This window comes from Metopolophium dirhodum, chromosome 7 (assembly GCF_019925205.1).
Source record: "Metopolophium dirhodum isolate CAU chromosome 7, ASM1992520v1, whole genome shotgun sequence".
Classification (NCBI taxonomy): domain Eukaryota; kingdom Metazoa; phylum Arthropoda; class Insecta; order Hemiptera; family Aphididae; genus Metopolophium; species Metopolophium dirhodum.
This window is the reverse complement of record NC_083566.1, coordinates 25,804,588-25,826,103: the sequence shown is the minus strand read 5'-3', so window position 1 is coordinate 25,826,103 and position 21,516 is coordinate 25,804,588. Positions and strand designations below refer to the sequence as shown.

The 21,516-nt window shown below is 29.8% G+C and overlaps 1 protein-coding gene across 1 annotated transcript in view; it reads left to right on the top strand.

Moving 5' to 3' along the window:
- Window positions 1–21,516, top strand: part of LOC132948657 (daxx-like protein) — a 58,500-nt gene that overhangs the window by 25,923 nt on the left and 11,061 nt on the right. Inside the window, exons 2-4 of the mRNA XM_061019230.1 lie at window positions 1,819–1,953; window positions 4,496–4,638; window positions 9,559–10,443. Of these exons, the coding sequence (XP_060875213.1) occupies window positions 1,819–1,953; window positions 4,496–4,638; window positions 9,559–10,443 (1,163 nt within the window). The remainder of the gene's footprint in view (window positions 1–1,818; window positions 1,954–4,495; window positions 4,639–9,558; window positions 10,444–21,516) is intronic.

The window sequence follows — 21,516 nt, the reverse complement described above, 5'->3', positions numbered from 1 at the left end:
ACGTGTGTGCAAGTCAACCAACAAACGTGTCCTGTCCCGAGGCGTGTGAAAAAGTCAAACTCCACAAATTTTACGGTTCACGTGTACGTCTTTGGGTCAGGTCGTGTACTAACTCAAACAAGCATGTTCTTAAATATATACTTAATACCAATGTATAAATTATTTTTCAAAAATAATATTTTGCATTTCAAGTGTAAAAGCATTAAAATAGTATACATGAATTCAGCGTGAATTAAACAGCAGAGTTATATTTTATTGACTCGTGTACTTTTGCTCGATGCTAAATATTTAAATAAAAAAGATTAATTGAAGAAGTCTAACGTGCGAGTCAGACTACGATATCAAACATTATAAAAAGTAAATACTAATAAAACATAGAGTTGAATATGTTTTGCGCCAGCCTACATATTATTATATGGCTAAACCGGCTATAATGCAGGTCAAAAGAATAACACTCCTCATATGTATAATTGTAATAGTTTCAACTTGCATCGACTTGAACCTTATTGTACATAATATTTTATATTTTCACGTTTCAGTCTGTTACCGCGTAGAGGCGTATTTAGGAATTTTTCGTGAGGGTCCAGCTAATTTTCCAAATACATTCAAGTGGTTGGGCTTCGCTACAGAATATATTAATATATATATATTAGATGTTTAGATAGGTATTTATGGGGCAAATTTTGGGGGGTCCTGACCCCATGATCCCCCTCCCATAAATATGCCACTGTTACCGTGTAGGCATGCAAGTTTAAGGTTAATAATAATTATTAACTACTTTGTCGGTACACGTTAAAAGCATGACTTCTGATTAATGACGAATAGTACCTATACCTCTATTATAATTATCATGTTTCTACACGTCATGTTAAACAATTATCAACAATTTTATCTTCAAATGGTTATATTAAATTGAAAAATGTTACTTGTAAAAAATAAAAATAAATATTATACTTGTAATAAAATAATAACTAATAACACTTCTGATATAAACATTTGTAACCATGACATTGCAGACATGTAATTTTTTAGAAGTCTCAATGCCGTTATTGTTTCGTTTATTTTTGTATTATTATTAATTGAGCTTCAACTACAAGTTTATTAGCTTACATTAGATAATAATATTGAAACATCTACATATTATTTTATCGAAGCAAACAGTTAATATATAAAAAAACAGTTAACATATAATAGTTTCTATTGTAGTTATAGGAGCCTAGGAGTCTATACAATTACAGGAGTCTATACATTATATTTTGATAGTTTCTAAACATTATAGCAATTATGATACTCGATAGGTAACATCAGTAGTCACTTATTTTTAAGTACCGTATTTTATACATAAATATTGTAATCACAAGTTTAGTGTGGAAAGTTAGATGCACATATAGAATTTGTATTTTGTATGGGTCATAATGATAATTGTGTACCCATTGTATACATGCCATAGTATTTGACAGTATTGTAAAACACATTAATTACTATTCTACGAAACTGTATAACTGTAGAATAATAATATGCACAAATTGATCACAGTATGAAAATCATATAATAAATTGTCGATTCATACTGGTCATGAGTACGACAGCTTTCACTCGCATAAAACATAATAACTAAATAATATTATGTCCTTTCGTTTTTACATTATCGGTGTAATTAAAATTAATTGGATACGTAAATGTTTAATCATGTTTGAAATGTCAATTTTAAGCATTTTTTGTATTAGCATAATGAATGCCATCTCGTTACTATAATAATAGTAGTAAGCACTAAAGAACTCCAGAACTAATGTTGTATTTTATGATCGTTTGTTTGCAGGAATGACATGGAGATGTGTACAATCAACATGTGTTTTCGAAACTGATTTTGGGCTGTCAATCAACTGTGGTCTAAAAAAGTCTGGATTATTTCGTGTGAGAAATCTTGGAGGCCTTAAAGGATACGTTGGAGTCGGTAAGCGCACTCACCCTATAAATGTATTTGAAATAATTTTTAAATATACATTTTATCCAAGCAATAGTAGGTAATAAACCTATTATTAATAAGGGTGAGAGGGTACTATTATAAGTTTTATCTATTGCCAATAATTAATAAATTAAATAAATAAATTGACATCAAATACATCGGGAACAATGTATCACGAATAATTCATAGTGATGTCAAACTCATTGAGGTCAATACATAGGCCATTATTAATTGATTAACAAATATTTTAATCCAAACAATTTCATTAATCAATCAATATTATAAGTTCTCAAAATTTATATATAAATTCAAAATTATAGTTATGAGTATGAAATATAAAAATCATTTTAGATAAAACATCGTTAGAAAGTATTATGCTTCTATAAATATGTCTAAATAATAATAATGAAATAAATACATAATACAAGCCAGGTAAATTGCTCTGCAGAATCGTAGCAGTTTGAAGTGTACGCAGTCATTAAGAAGGTTTTTTTTTTAAATTTTGGAAGACATAAATTTATAATGAATCTTGAATTGAATTTTCAAAATTTATGATTTAAAAAAAATAATTATCGACATAAATTAAAATAAGTCGATAATTTAAAATGTCAATAAATATTATTGCTCGAAAAGTTAGAAAATATTTTAAATACCTATTATATCACGTGAATATTTAGACAATTTTATTATAATATTAATATTTGAAGAAAGAAGTATCTACTATTATTACTTATTGAGTTACAACAAAATAACAAAATCATTTTCATCAATAACTAAAACAGCGGTCTATCGTTTTTTTTCTTTTACTTATGACTTTGAGTGCCTTTGACTTACTTTTGAGTTATGACTCGCTAAAGTATCAACTGGATCTAAGTTTTTACAAGAAACCGTCCAATAGTTGTAGGTAGAACTGTAGAAGAATTATTATTGCTTCAAAAGGTAATACCAAAATAAAAAATACATATTTGAATAACTATTACCTTTGTTAGTGCTTGCAGCTTAAAATGATGAGCTATATATATTTTTTAAATTGATCGTTTTAAAAATATTTAAAAGTAGATGGGAAACTTCTATATATTAAACTTCAATAAATGCTTATATATGATTAAAATCAAGTATTTTTTTTTTACATTTAAATAAACATAATTGAGTTTTATAAACAAATATTATTATATAACTTTTATAGCTGGGTCATCAATTTAAAAGAAAAATATGAACGTGCATTTTAGATTTCAAAATAATTTTACCATTCTGAAATTCAAATACTTGTAAGTATGTATATACCAAATACTTTGATAGGCAACCCGTCAAAAATAGTTTACCCGTACGGGAATGTATGAAATAATTATGTTAAATATCTAATTCCTACGTTTTTAATGTAATCGTATTTAAAAGCCGGTATTTTAGTTTCCAAACGGAGTGATTAGAGTATTCATTTTACAATGATGTGCTTTTTTTGTGCCTGTTATCAACTTTTAGAGCAGTAAAAATTATTAGATTTATCTTCAACATCTTTTCTGATAAGAATGTGAATCTAGATAGTATTTTGGGTAGTCAAAAGTCAAAATGACTGATAAATATAATAATAATTGGGAAAAATACAAATACAAAAAGAAAAACACTGAGATTTTCACACAAAACAAGTTTTTGAAAACATCGATTTTATGATTTCGTTGTTATTCAAACGATGTTCAAACGAATAACCTACGAAGGATCATAACTCCTATTCGAGTAAATAGACCTACTTGACATTTTCACAAAATGTTCATATTAGCATTTTTAATTTCTACATAATATTATGTTATCGTTTTAATATTTCGGATTATATTGTATAAGTAGACTTTTGGATTTTTTTTTTATAAATGTCGGTAAAACAATTTTTTCTCATTCAAAAAATTTAAAAACTTAATACAGAGATCCTCATAAGTTGTTATCAGTAAAATATAATAAGAAGAGACAATTTTATCCCCTCTCAAATTTAGTTGTACCTGGCTTTAGTTCGACTAAATAGGTATAATTTGGTTTATACAATTATTGTAATATTGTATAAGGTATTGTACTTACCGAGCTTGAGCATAAAATAATAATATATATAAAATCCTCGTAAACTATTTAATTGCGTTGAAATATAGTATATGATATTATGTGATCAAGCTATTATACGAGATATTCTAGATGACTGATAGAGTCATCTAAACGCCATTATATACCATCCAATACTTTTAAAAGTGCGCACTAGTGACAAAATATGGCATAAAAACATGGTTTCGTAATTCAAGTAAAACGGTTTATCGATCGTCCAAATATGGCAATAACTGAAATATGGATTATTTTTTGAATGAGATTGAAATGTGTTTTTATTATTAGCAATTGTACTATAAGCTCACATCCTCTCATCGCAGTACACGGTTTTTGAAATATTATAATACTATCAAAACTTCGATTGTCAGCATTGCGTTTTTGACACGTACTTACAAAATGGCAAATAATAATACGTCGAACTCTCATTGTATAACATTATGATTTTCAGGCATACAACTGGCCGACGAACTAGGATTCAAGGAGTCGCTTTCGACTCTGGAACAAAATAGTAAACGTCGTTCAGTCAATGGGTTTCCAGTTCCGGGATCGTTCGAACCTCTGCAGTCCGTACCCCAAAAGAATAATCACGCAGTAAGTATATACAACACAATACGCACATTTGTCATAGGTATGAAATATTATCATACTTCTAGGTTCAAAATTATAAGTTGGATAGTATTTTACCTAACGGTTGTGGTTGGGAAATGTAGACATAGATTTACGTATACCACGATAATAATATATACCCATGTCGTATTCGCCACGCGATCATTCGCCAAATCCTTTGTCACTTTTTATTATTATTCCCTAATACTTTATATAATATATTCTCTTCCGATATTCCAGTCACGGTGCTGCGAAGTTCCGGGATGTCTTAAATTATTCAGTTGGCACGGGCTATGAAAAAACACGACTAGTGCCTGTTCTATATACCACTGCATGTTATACTGTCGAGGTACCTATACGGAAACACGGAAATACCGTCTCCAATCGATGTTTAACATAGTAAATTATTCGATACGTTTTACAATATTTTTATCGTGATTTAGTTGTATTATACTTTTTCATTCTGACATTATTTTTTATTCTTTAAAAAAAAAAAACTCTGATTATATTAAAATTTAAATTGAGATATCGCCTGATTTTCAAATGTTGTTTTTAGACACATTTCACTCACACAGGAAAAAAACGAATACCTACACCTACAGAAGTTCACTATTGTGAAGATGAAATACTATATCAATGTTTTCTTGGAATTTGGTTACTTATACACTGGCGTTTGTTCTTATTTATTTATTAATTTTGGTCTGTCAGTAAGATCAGTAAAAATACTACAATCTTAAGCGCTAAGGGTAGTTTCTGGTAGAAAATTAGATCTAAGTGTGAGGTGAGGGGGATCAAACAATGCTTATACAATGTACTATATAGCAGAGCGACTTCCCCAATTATTTTATAATAATATAATATATACCTAAATAATAACATTAATGTATAATCTTCTTAAATTGTCACATTTTAATTATAATAAATATTTTAATAATATTATAGTATGTATATTTTAGGAAAACAATTCTTTGATTTATCAACCTTAAACATTCAACATTTTTTTTAAATCCTAAAACAATTTTTTACTGCTTATTTGATTTCACTGTGATAATTTGGTATTTTATTGATACATACCTACGGTTTTATTTTACGTATATGAATTTAATTGAAAATATATCTGTGACGAAAGTAGAAAAATTAAACGGAAATCACGATTTACATAACTTGTATGTTAAATTTTGTAGTCAGGCGTCAGCTAATCCGTGAGAAACTTCTGGTCTGGAATTTAATTTAATGTATGGAAAATAAAAAAAAAAATTTATAAATGAGTACTTACACACTTTATTACTGTCTATCTAGTAACTACTAATAAAAAATCGTCACAGACAAATATAGAATAAAATAAATATAGAACCTGATTAATTTCTTCCTACAACCATATGTGTAAACTTACATAAGTTAGGAACCACACTCTACGAACGTGCTAAATTTTTGGTTTATAAACATATTTTAATACAACGCAATTAACTAAAATTACATACCTACACAATTTAAAAATAATTTTGGTAACCTTTTTATTTCTGTACCTATTTTTAATGTTGGCTATGGATCTATATTAAATACATTTTGATATATTTTAATAGGTACTGGATAGTATGAATTTACTTGGAAGTTTGAATAGAAGTATAGAACCGTTTTAAAACCTTAATACAAAAAATCGTAACTATATAATTATATTCTTGTTGCTGGTAACTAACTGACAGACGGGCATAATAGTGAATGGGGATATAATGTTCAAAAATCCAAACTAATGTTTAGAAAGAAACCTTAAATGAACGAAATTGTAAATCATGTACAGTATAACCTAAATAATACTTAAAGACACAAAATTAGTCACAAAATGACTCATGATTATATACCTATAATAATAATATCTGAACAATAATTATTATGAACATTTCACTTGTCTTGTAAAACCGAACACGTCTGCAAAATAATAATGATTTTGCTCAGTTTTGATAATTCCTATTATTGTATAATATTTCTTATACATAACTCTACCTGCTTATAATTTTTTTTCAAATATTTGTAATCCTCATCAGTGTTTGGTTATAAGTGGAGCGTAGTTTTGTTACCTCGAATACCTATATGGATTGCAGGTTACGAATAGGAACAGTCTTACTTGTTTTTGTCTAATTGGTAATAATTATTAAATAAAGATGCTCGATAAATTTCATGTTGACGGTATTCCTAACAACAAAATTAGTGAAAAATATGCTTTATTTAATATGCATTATACATTTATATTGATAGTTGATACGGTAAATATTAAATGAAGAACGAATTAAGTGATTTTTGTTTAGATGATTTTATTTTATGTATTATACATATACACTGAACATTAGCACCTAATATAGTAAAGTTATGTGAATAATTTACTGGATGTCACTGTACCTATTCCTTTCACGTTTCAGACATCAGTACTTTAAAAATGAGTGTATTATACAATTTAAATAAGATAATATTGTGTCACTTTGAAGGGAATATTCATTATGATGATTTAATATAATACCATTTATAATTATGACAAACGCACTCGGCTCACTTAATTTAAAAAAAACCTATCTCGACATGAATCATGAAATACTTTCTATTTACGGTCCGGTTTGTACAGTCACTCATTATTTCCAAAAATTTTAACTTTTTTTAAAATAATATATTATGAGATGTCATTGCAAAACAATATTTTTAAAAATAAAAAAGATATTTTCTAAACATTTTTGTCGTAATTATTTTATATGTGTGACAATATAATATATATTTTTATATTTTATATTCCTAAGTAGAATAGTTTTCAGAGTACTTCGATACATCACAATCTAATTTAGAACTAGTAGTTATAATTAGTTGTAAGAATTTAAAATAAATTTAAATGAGCAAAGTAGTGGACCAATAATATACGGAGTGATTACCTATCCATGTGACCATGTGCCAGTATCGAATTTTCAACGAACAATACGGTACACACAATAAATTCTTGACACATTACCATACATAATATTGTCTTAATAGGTTCCAATATTATAATTATATAATATTCTAAATTGTTATTAATTTAGTTTTATAATATATTAATATGTTTATCAGTATATGTCTAAAAAGTAAAAGCTTTTGGAAACCATTTATTTACACGATTCCACAGCATTCATATAGAAGTGGAATTCCCAAATGAACAGTGGTACGCCATTTTAAGTCGTAAACTCGTAAAGATCGCACACCTTCAAATATTACAAGGCGAAGAGCCACTTTGTAATCAAAATTAAACTTGAAAAACGGATATCCGACACGTGCAGTCCACGGATCATGGTCACATTTTCTGAGAATTTCATATTATCAATCCTATAATTGAATCTCTTGCATCGTATTCCAAATCCGTTTTCGGTCGTTTGTTGGGCTAGAAAAAAATAAGAAATTCCCAAATGTATTACCAATATTGATGATCTCGTTCCGTGTAACCCACTACGTATTATACAAAAATATCAATATATCATCTTAATTTTGTACGTGTGTCTGTGTATTTTTACTTTTCAATTTATTATGTTAGCCGTTCAGTTTGTTGTGTAACATGGACGTAATGCTACCACAGTGACGCATATATCTACACTGTGTCACTATCAGTGGTGGATCCAGGGCTGAATTTTAGGAAGGGCATGGGGCATGGAGGGGGGGGTAATAGTACAAAAAGTTCTAAAATTGGCTACAAAATAGGCTATACACAGTGTAAGACAAAGGAAAACTACTGCAATTGGTACCTCCCCCTGGATCCGCCACTGGTCACTGTACATAATATATTGTGAGAATACCTGCATAAATACGTTTAAATATGTATGATAAAATAATGTACAAATTCAACTGAAGAAAACATTTTTTTAAGTTAAATAATGATTTCACCATTTCCAATTATAATTCGCATCAGATTACCGAATTACGAAACCACCCAATCGTTTGGAAGATTTTATTTTGCGAGTTTCATAACAATATTATATCTTATTCTTATATTATAATACAAAACAAATATGTAATTACAAGCACATACTTTGTACGTAAAGAGATAAAAATCTTTGTAAATTAATGAAATTCATAAAAAATCAATAAATAAATTTCGTTCTACTAATAAATGATGTGATACACCTGATATTTGCATCATATTAATTTTCACAACGTGGATATACCTATTATTATTATTATATTATAATATATTTTGTATATTAAACGAATATATACATTTTTTCAAATACATTAAATGTTATTTAATAAGTAGGTAACCTTTAATAATACAATGTTATAGGTACACTATTTCATTCAGTAGGTAAAATACGTCATATTTTTTAGTTTTGATGACTTAAATAATATGATATGAATATCAAATATATTATTATGATTTTTGATTTTATACTGCGAGTAAAACAATAAATATGCACAAATGCACAATAATAACGGCGGCATATTGACAATTGTCTACCTACCTAATTGAATTACAAACGTCACATCCCTGCCGAATTACCTTTACTTTTACAATTATTCCACATGATGGTCACAGGTATTCGACACGAAAAAATAAAAATTAAATTTGCAAGCAATGATTGTTTATTCCAAACACGTCTAGAATAGTTTTCATTTTTTTTAAATTTAAATTAAAATTTCTACAAAACCCCGTCTGGTAACAGGTGACGACACTGACGGTGATTAACATTGTGAAAAAAAAATGTCGTTAAAAATGTATGTGGCGCCTTTGCGTGTATATTTGTACAATTAAAACATTTTCCTAGGTCGTTAAAAAAAAAGTCCTTCTCTTTTTATAACCTCGCCCATGCGTGTACACGATAATTACTTTTTCGCTTCACTATAATATTGTAAGAATATAATATTGTAACACAAAAACGTTTCCGTTTTATTTTTCCGCAGACGACCGCTGCAGCCAACAATGACAATCAAGATAGATCGGCTTACGCCAAGATGAACGGCAGGACTGCTGTTGGCGTCGTCACGGTGCCGCCTTTCCGGCCACTGATGGCCGCGGCCAACAATATGGTACGCAATGTCAGACTGGCCGCTCAACAACAGCAACAGCAACAACAACAACAACAACAACAACAACAACAACAACAACAACAGCGACAGATACAACAACAACAACCACAACCGAAACAGCAACAACAGCACTTGTTGAAGCCACTGCCCGTGCCAGCGTTCGCCGCTCTGCCAGAGTCCATAGCCAAAGTCGCAGTGGAGCCAGCGCAACCATCGCCATTCGCCGGTGGTCATCGGCAATCACCGATGGCTCCTGTGGTGACGCCGATGGTCGGCCGACTGTCCGTGCCACAGATGATGCAACCTGTTGTGCCTGTCGCTTTGATGCAAGCGCAACGTCAGACAATGCCTTCGACGGTTTTTATGACTCCGTCGCAGCAGCAGCCGATGTTTATGTCGCAGCAGCCGCAACAACAGCCGACGTTGATAATGTCACAGCAGCCGCAGCAACAGAAACAGCTTATGGGGATAATGTTGCAGCAGCCACAGCAACAGCCGACGGTGGTCATGTCGCAGCAGCCGCAGCAACAGCCGACGGTGATAATGTCGCAGCAACAGCCTATGGGGATAATGTCGCAGCAGCCACAGCAACAGCCGACGGTGGTCATGTCGCAGCAGCCACAGCAACAGCCGACGGTGGTCATGTCGCAGCAGCCACAGCAACAGCCGACGGTGGTCACGTCACAGCAGCAGCAGCAGCAACTTTCGCCAGTGTACTACCACAACGCCATGCAGCAAGCGGCCAACAGGCGTTTCAACGTAAGTGTGCAGTATATTAACATCATAAGTGGAAATCCGTTAAAATTTCAGTGGTGGGAGGGGTGGGGGGGGGGCTAAGCCACCTCAAGCCCTTTCCGATTCCCACCATAATGGCTTCATAAGTTATAGGTATAATCAGTTATTTTTACCGTTTTAAGTTTAAAGGTACCTAATACAAACGTTTGCGCAATGACAATAGTACAGTTATTCAAAAATGACGTATAAAAGCCATTAGTTTCAACTCCTGCAGTTGGTACAGAAACGCAGAAACAGTTATCAGCAATAATATTTTATTTGCAGTAGATATTATAATATTATCCATGTGAAGCAGAAAATGGCGAAGTTGTATGTACCTAATTAGTATTTACGAATATTCTAATAAGTAACATAATAATATAACCGTACCTATATTGGCAACATCCATTTCTCTGCAGTACATAACTACTGCATTATCTGCAGAACTGACATTGTAAATAATTTTATATTGTCTAATAGTCTAATGTGTACGCGCACCAGTAATAAATTAACCTTTGTCCGCCAATGAGGATACTGAATAATATAATATTATGATGTATGCCTACATTATGCATTTATACTGTTCTCTAGTCATCGCCATTTAGTTTTTACAATTATTGAACAGTTAGTTTTAGTGGGGTTATTAAGAGGTAAAGGCATAAGACTTAGGGTGTGTGGGTGTTTGTCTAAACACTTGGTTGAGCAAATAACTTTGTTTCCACTATTTTATACGAATAACGCACGTCACGTCATGTGTTGGAATAACCGCTGAAATAACATGCACTGAATCGATTGAGTTTTTTATTATTTTTAAATCTTATATACAATACTACAATAGGGTACCTTTATTTATAAGTTACCTTCATTTCAAAACGTTAATAGATACGTGTTTTATTTATTTTTCAAACAATTGGCTTAAAAAAAATATCACTTTTACGTTTTTCGAACTTCGAAAGGTCACAGGCCACATTCATTAATGTATTATCATAATATATTGTATAATTAAATATTATAGGTAGGTAGGTTCTTATATTTTATGCATTTTTTATTTTCCTCGTTTCTTAGTTTATAATGTGCTTATACATTACCAAAACTACCAAAGTATATTTGATTTTATACTAAACTTTCAGTTATAAGCGTCTTGTATATATTAGCATAATACATTCTAAATTGAGTGCTTTAGTAGGTATAAAATGCAATAATGACATGCAGTAAAGTTAATGGAAAAAAGTATTTGAATAAAATGACCCGTGTGTTACCACGAAATAAAGATTCGTCCTTCTTTAATGTACCCTATCATACCTATTATAATTAATCTATATTATGGATAGTGTAAACTGTAGCGTGCATTTTTAATCATTTTTTTTCTTTTATATAAGTAATAAATCCATTTTTACATTTTTAATTATTATTTATAATGAACCTTTCAGTAAATACCTAGTTACCCACTGGATAATCCTATAGCAAATGTAAATAAAAAAACTGTGATTCAGTTAATATTAAATTGAAATTCATATTAGCTATTATAATAATAATTGATTTTATTATTTCTGTTGTACCTATATATAATAATATGAAATATTATTACATTTATTAATGTATTAATAATTTAGGCCTAGATTTAACAGGTGTATAATTTCTTCCGAGTATACAAGATTTTAGTCATATTGCTTTGCTTATTGAAATTTAGAAATTAACAATTTATTATCCTATTTGTTGAATTTGTTCAAATTTTTCAGTTATATTATAATATGTAAAAAACTATATTTTACAATGGATCTTATTTCTGCGATTTCTCTTGGTATGTATTTTTACGTATTCTATCTAATTTTAGATTCTGGGCGAAGCGATGAATATACCTAATGATTTTACAATGATGTGTGTTTTTTATTTTTTTATTTTATTTTTGTGTCTGTCGCCACCGTTTGGGACACTAAAACTGCTTTGGTTTTCTTCAACAGTATCTTGTTCGATGGGAAAGTGAATCTAGTTGGTGCATTTGGGAGGTTAAAATTTAAAATTTCCAAAAGTGTTCAAAAGTGCCGAGAAAAACAACATAGAAATTAAGAGGACGTTACACCCGCATGTGTTGTCTCCGTCTTACAAATGTACAACATAGCAAAAACTATTTTGTGCGGGAAAGAACCGAGAAAGCTACAGTCATAACTAAGAAACGAGATTTTCACCACATAAAAAGGAGAGCTTTGGTTGTGCAACGTTGTTTTTATTTTTTTGATATCATTTATATGAAAGAAGTTTTCAAGTTTGAAAAACACAAACAATAATGGTTTTTGAAACAGTAAGAACATTTTTCATATAAATGATATAAAAAAATAAAAGAGTCCTCTTAAGGAAAAACGGGAATTTTTACGCGAAATCGGTTTTTGATAAAATCTATTTTGGTTTTTGGTGTAACTCTAAAACAAATGAACATATATAACAAATATACATGAAATTTTCACTAGTTGTTTAAATTCGCATTTTCTATACACGATAAAATTTTCAAAATATTTTAATTAGTTTTGAACTTTTTACGGACAGTTTCAAATTTTATTAGGTTTTTTTTTTCTACAAATGTCAATGAAACTTTATTTGTTGGGTAAAAAAGCTTAAAAGTGTAATACAAGGCTCCTAATATATTGTTACAATGATATTTTAAATATTATATTGAAAATCCTTTAAGTTTTCCCGCGGCATTCGGTTTCTAATCTTCGGGAAATGGGTGACGCGTTTCATCGGACTAGAAATTATGTGGCTCGTAAATATTATATAATGTATAATACCTTATTAATTATAAATACAATAAAATAATAAATCATGATAATACGTGCAAAGCCCGTTACACTGTAGAATTTTGTCACACTGCACACCACTATTTACAATAATATTATTATGCCGCACTCGAAGGTGTTGACGCGAAAACGATATGATCGAGATTCGAACTGCGTACCGCAAAGATATCAATCCGCGGCCACTCACGTTTTCCAAACTTGTTTTCGACAGGTTGCGTCGGAAAATACCGCGGTTGCTCGATCAAAAGTATAACCGCGTAAACAAAGCGTATACAAATAGCGGACCGGGGTCGCTGAATATTATACCACGGTCGAGGCGAGTGGCGAAAGTATTTATGTACCGCGACCGCCGTCCGTATTATAACATTTATCTATTTTGTGATTATCATAAAGCAGCTTACGATACTCGCGATCTGACAACAGTGAATTGTTTTCCGTTGGTTCTGCGTCCGATTACATAACATAACAAACCATTTTCGCGTCACCGTCAGCAATGAGTGCAGTGAGTGTTGTACTCGGAAAACGCGATCATCTCCGTCGTCGGCGGCGGTGGCGGCGGCGGACTGTTTCCCCCTCGATCCTCGATCAAACCGTTGTCATGACGTCGTCTTCCTCGAATGCGTATTATTAATATCACTATGTATTGAGTGCGGTGCGATTAATTCAGGTGGAACGAAACTTGTACGTATTATTATAATATTTAAACAGGTATGGTAAATGATAATATAGGAGGAGGTATTTACTATATTTTATGATTAATATCTATATGGTATTATATTTGCGAACCGCATTATTTCCAGCCCGCTTAAACACGTCGCCAATTTCCCTGCGATTAAAAGCCGAGGTAAGATGTGCATGATTAGTCAGGTACCTACATTATTTGTACGACTCAAATTTAGAATTTTTTTTTGTTTTCATTGATTTCAAAAAACCCGGCATCTGTGACAATTATTTGTAGTTAGGTATTTTACAGTTATTTACAAATATACAATTATTATACTTATATGAATTACATTAAAGGTGATCAGTAGAATGAAAATATTATTGAAAGACTAATTCTTATAGTAACTAATATCTCATGATATAGGTTTTCATATTATTTTTATATTGTGTTGTACGTACAGGTCTGTTGTTTTTAAGAAAGCTTTATAATCTTACTCTTTGGTTTCTGGTCCCAATGCAGCGTCAAGGATCGGAACCATCCCGATATTTTATCGGTCTCCCTCGTATTTGAGGCATTCGGTTATTATGTGCTTCACAGTCAGTTTGACCCCAAAGACTTCGCAAGTGGGAGTTTCTTCCTTGGCCATTTGGTACCCATGTGTAAGTCACGTGTGTCCAATTCTAAATCAATTCAGAACCGGTACTTCTTTTATTTTAATATAACTGTTTAATGTTTATCCACCTGTTTGTAGTTCTTTAAAACTGTGTTTAATTTAGTAGTTTGAAGCTTCCATTTGCTGAGCCATTTATTGTTAATTATCTCTTTTATGTGATCATCGTAGGTAGGCCCTGGTATAAGCGTTTTTACCGCATTAGTAGTGCCAATTTTAGGCTGTTGGTCGTCGGCAACTCGTTTCCTTTGATGTCCGTATGCCCGGGAACTCACATGAGAATAATTTGTTTGTTGTAGTTCAGGTGCCCGGTGCCAATGTAATTTTCTACACAAAAATACGCTCCAAGGGAATAATGATCCTCCTCTGCAAAATCAACCAAATTCGATAATTTTTTTTAACTAATATAGGGTAATATTCTATATAGGCTGCATCAAATTCCGTTTTTCAATATTTTAATCTCAAACTTTATAATATGTCTTCAAAAATAATACAATTTTAAGAGTTTTTTACAAATTATGTTAGACCATTATCTATATTGTATATAAAAATGAATAATTGTGTGTGTGTGTGTCCTTTATGCATTCCTAAACCGTTCAACCGATTGCGATGACATTTGGTTCAGAGATAGATTAGACCTCGGGGAGAAGATAGGTTAATTTAAACAGGGAACACCAAATTTAAACAGGGGGGGCTGCTGAAACAGGGATTTTGAAATTAAGATGGATATGTTTGTTTGTAAATGGTTTTAATAATAATAATAATTATTGTTAAAGTGATCTGTAATTACAAAAACGACGTTTTCTCGGAATATTATTACTTTATGCGCGGTTATAATATAATATATTATTATGTTTTTATCTCTTTACGTTTACTCGAATTCTAATCAGATGTATTTTATTGTAAGTTGTAGAAAACGGAAATCATATTCCAGACATTTTTTTGTTCATATAAAAATTATACTCGCTTCCCAATTACCTACATAAGAATAAAACCTTACCGTAGTGAAGAATTCATAATATGTTTTAATAAAATGTTCTTATATTTTAAATATTAAAAAAAAAATTTAAACCACTGAATAAATGTTTTAAAATAATAATGAGTTTTTTGACCCTGGAGATGAAAGTAATTACAAATGTAGGCATACTGAATATATTATAAATATAAAGAGCTTGTTAATTGAACCCATTATAAGCATTTACAAGTTTAAGTTTAAATTATATTTTTTCTTGTGCTACTTCACTCCATAATTTTGAAATTGTATTAAAAATACCTCAAACTTTCAAAAAAATTCTTGTTTTAGGTTTAACTTGTATTATATATTTAATATAATATAGTATAATACTATAATATATATTTATCAAAATTTTCATTTAAAACTAAAGTAGAATTTTTTTGAACAATTTTAATATAGGTATATTAAAATATTTTTATATTTTAAAACCTTTATTTTTTAAATATCTTAAGCAAAGAGTCTTCATAAAATATAAATGCATAAACAATTCTAGTAAACTATAATCGATTTAAAGAATTAGAATATAAGTAGTAGTAGGTTACTTAGGTATAAATGTATAATACTTTCATATTTTTTTTTTCAACCCGTGGAAATAACAAATATAGAATTCGTTTTTTTCATGGACACAGCCAGTCACTATTAAATTAATGGTAAGATTGCCAAAAAATGTAATAATTTATTTGTAAGTGCATTAGTGAATTTTGTTGAGAAAGTAAAAATTGTATGACCCCGATTCATAGAATGAACATTCTTCGTAAGATGAAGTCTAATTAATATTACCAGGCTTCCGAGTACCTACGAAATTATAGTACCTACATAATTCCTATAATTAAAATACGTTAAAGTATGATTGTTATAAGATGACAAAATTTTGAATCATTTGTGATCAACACTTAATGCTGATGTTTATATATGCATGACTGCTTGTGCATAACGTTTTACCAGGTGGAATCAAATTCCTTTTTGGGCGTCGCCCATCTATAAGTGAATTTTATGTCATTATTCATATATATTTTTCACTATTTTAATCACTAATTAGCATTTTTATTCGGTTAACAACAACTCCATTTTAGTAATGATTATCTATATACTTATTATTTATATTAATACTAGACGTGACTATGCCTAACAGCGTCGATAGTGTACATTGACACGAATGTGATCAGTTTACCAGTCTATAGTCTTGGTATATTGTAAATAAAAAAATATGCTTTATTATACAATAACGGACACCTATATGCCTAATGACATATGTGTCTGTGGCTTTCTATAGAAATCCCCTCTGGCCAATCATTAAATGTACATTATTTAAATATAATCATTTTATAGTTTGAGCTAACCGTAAATAAATTCATAACATGCTGCGTGAAATATTATTTGAGTGTGTCTTTTATCGTTTTTTTAAAGAATGTGCTAAAAATTCTGATTTGTAAATTATTGTAAATACATTAAATAGTTATTGATACAAATATTATAATTTATAAGAAGTTGTTCAATAAAATATAACTAGACATTTCATTATTAACAAGAATGTTTTCAAACTGTTTTAAAAGCTACCCTAGACGGCTAGACGTCTAGTTAAATCTTAAATATATAAAAAAGTATTATTATTATTAATATTGTTTTCATATTAAAAACATCTGTCAATCTAACAATATTGTATTTACTGATATAATAATTTACTGAATATACTTCTTCTTCTTGGGTATGTCGGCCATCAAATCCATCCCGTCACACGTCTAATTTTCCAGCCGCTCGTGCTTTCCACTATATTAATAAAGTTAATACCAACTCTTGAACTAAATAGTAAATAATATAGAATTCAATCTACATATCAAACTGTACTTACTATGTCATGACGCATTGTACACTAGCTTATGAGTGGTTAAATCAGTAATACTATAATATAGTATACATATTATGTAGTTGGGCATAATTTTATAATAAGCATCATATTATATCTACGTAAATACGACTATACAACATAATAGCAAGTAGATAATACAATGGTAATGCTAATTTTGTTTTAAATGAAACAATTTTAACACGGTCATACCATTAATGTTCCTATTTAGCCACTAAAATAACCCCTATCATATTTTGTCATAATTTTTGTTTTTTTTAAGGGACCTGCTCGTGTGTCTTTTATAAGGGGCAATATTTAGGCAATATGCAATTTCGTTGCCACCGCCCATGTAATTTGTGTTAGTCGTCAATGATGATTAGTTTGAGTGTGGTTGTATGCGAGTACCGAGCTATCTACGCACGCACTGAATGTGCGCACATATCAACGGCACCGCCGACCAAAAATAAAATGCGTGATTTTTGCTCAAAATGGTTTAGAAATTGAATTTTGAAAATCCAAACCCAATGCATCCTGTAATAAGTGTTTCTCTTTCAAAAAAAAAAAATTATCGAAATCAGATCACTCTACGAAACGTGAAAGTTTTTCCTGTAAAGCATGTTTTTGAGAAAAAAACAGGCCGGCCTGCAGACCCATTAAATTCACGAAAACCCTTAATTATATACAATGAACAAAAAATCATTTTTATTGTTATTTAAGAACATTATAAAAATTTGCGTAGTTAAATAGATATCATAGTTATTTTAGATTCTGAGTGGAGTGATAAATGTATTGATTTTAAAATACAATTTTATTTTTATTTTCTGTCTGTCATCACCGATTGGAGCAATAAAAATGCTTTGATTTTTACTTTGAGAGTGTTTAGGTTGGAAATTGAATGTAATTGGTACTTTTTGAGGGTCAAAAATAAAAATGCCCACTATATCAGTATTCTATGTAAATGATAAAATGTTCCAAATAATTTGTCTCTTCTTGAGATTTTTACTATAGACAGTAGACATTTTAGATTTAGATTTTTAAATGTTATTTCCTTAATTTATTGACAATGAATATACAAGATTCCTCGTTATTAATATACCATTTACAAAAAATCGAAAATACATAGGCATGAGTTTTTTATAAGCCTTTGAAGTACAAGTTTTGACATAATTCGTCAAAATTACAGAAATATGCAAATCATTCTGTAGTTAAAAATATATATAATGTTCAACCTATATAGCTAAAGATGAAAATTTAAACAAGGTTTCTCATCAGTACCAATATATACTATCAAAAAAATCTATAAATTATATTTAAGTACAGATATTTTATTTAATTTTATAGATATTTTAAGTTCAAATTCGAATGAAATTAGATATTTAAACGAACACGGTAGGTACTTGAAGCTTCTAAACTCTAAAGTATAAAATAATTATAATATATTATTCACACAATGACTTTTTTAAATACAATGTTTTCTGAAAAAAAAAATTCAACTTGCTGTATTACAAATAGTAAAATACCTATATAACTTTAATAATAATAATATCATAAAATATACTAAGTAATATAGACCGTCTTCGCTCAAAATCGTTATACAATTATATTATATCATTTCATTTAAATTTAACACAATAACACAAACATCACATCCATTCGTCACTGTACAGCACATGTACACCTTTTTATATATTTTAATTGACATATAAATTTAAAAACCACTCAATGTACATAGTAGATGCGTAATTGCAAGTTAATAAAATATGAATTGTATATTATATTATAACTTATATTCTTATAATATAATTATATAGATAAAATAAATCTATACTATTTGGACAAAACAAAATATTAATTATGTTTCTGTAGTATCGGTTATGGATACTTGTGTTTCAGGAATATTAAGGAATAATAATAAGGAGCAATATTTAGGCAATATACAATTTCGTGGCCGCCACCCATGGCATTTGTGTTAGTTGTCAATGATGATTAGTGTGAGTATGATTGCTACGATACGGGTACCGAGCATGTGCGCACATGTCAACGGCACCAAAAATAAAAGGCATGATTGTTTGCTCAAAACACGCTTTACAGGAAAAATTCTCATCGTAGAGTGGTCTGATTTGGTTAATTATTTTTTCGTTAAGAAGAGGAGAATTTTCTACAGGTCACGATGTTGGTCTTTGATTTTTAATTTCAAACATAATAAAAATAACAAAATCTTGTGGAAATTGGTCATATTTAAAATCGTATTATATGGTTTATAAATATAATTTTGAAAATCTAAGTCCAATGCGCCAATGTAAGAAGTGTTTCTCTTTCAAAAAAAAAAATAATAAATATCAAAATCAGATCACTCTACGAGGCGTGAGAGTTTTTCCTGTAAGGCGTGTTTTTGAGCAAAAAAACAGGTCACGTGCAGGCCCCTTAACTAATTTATTTAGATGTTTAAATGTATGAGTGATTTAATATTAATGATTTTATTGTGGAATAATTTATTACATATTACAGGAATGTTAGATACCTTGTGATTTTGGCGTTTATGACCCAATAAATTTCAACATTTCACAGTAATTGAATTCTTGAAGAGAGTTGATATGAGTTATAATTATTTTAATGAACATTCTATAATATTATGCTTGTAGTTATTTATTTGATTATAAAATCGTTTGTACAATTATTATAATATAACGGATAGGATAGGTACTAACTATAATAATTTATCTAAGTCATCGCATAATGACTATATTTATTATAATGAATAGTGGTTATGGTAAGTATAATACGGCGATCAAAAATATAAATGATAATATAATCACCATACTTTTACATCTGTAGTAGTTTTATTTTATATTTTACTGTAGTATTTGGAACCAGTTATTTTAAACTTACATATAGAGCCGACTGCACGTGATTACGTTACGTTATTTTTATTTCATGGTGATATATATACTCTTAATTTCATTTAATAAATTATTTATTTATTTAACGACTATTTTGTATTATTATTATTTAATTTTCAACAACAACGGTTATTATAATATATTTACAATTATTTATATTATTTATTCTTTATATCTAAATTAAAATAAAAATAGTCTTAATTATTATTAAATGTAGAAATAAATCTTGTAAGTTGCAATACATGCCTAATCGACATGAAACAATTTAGTAATGGTCAACAGGCATAACAAAACGTGTTTGAATATTAAAAATCCATAAACTATTAATCTATTATAATTTAAAAGTTAAAAGTGCACTTACATTATTTAATTTAATATATGATTATATATTTTTTTTTTTTTTTTTATTGATTTTAAAAACATTGGCTTCTATGGCCATTAGTTTGACATTAACTTAAAATTAGTTTACAAAGGTATATTTAACTTATGGTATTGTATGGCCGCCTAAATTAAGTTATATAGCTGAATTTCTTTTATGAATTGTAGTATGTTGATGATTGATTGAGGGTCAGGTCCCGAGCGCTTCTCCGATTTGTTGTGATTTTTCTTCGTGTCTTCGTATTTTTGGCATTCGGTGATGATGTGTTTGACTGTGTAGTCCACTCCACACATTTCGCATATGGGAGTATCGTTTTTTTCCATGAGGTGCATGTATTCGTAGACGATTTAGAATAGTTTCCTCTTTTCTCTTTAGTCCTGGGTTATGCCATGTTTGTATGTTGTTTTTTATTTGGTTTAACTTTGTATTCTGGTTAGTCCATAGTTAGAGCCATTTATGGTTTAGGACTTGTTTGGTTTGTTTCTTTTTGTCTTCATATGTGTATATAATGAGAAATGGGGTGTCTGGAGAGGAGGCTGCTTTTGACGCTTCTAAGTCTGCTTTTTCATTGCCATGTATGCCACAGTGTCCGGGTACCCATACATAGCATATATCTATCCCCATATTACGTGCTTCGTGAGTTTTCTCTTGGATTAGTTCGGATATGTCTGATGGGTGTGTTGTGTTTTGGATTTTTGCAGTGATGCTACTGAGTGAGTCACTGATTATGAGGTAATTGTTTGGTGTTGTTTCTTTGTTTTGTAGTATGTATAACACAGCATTGTATATTGC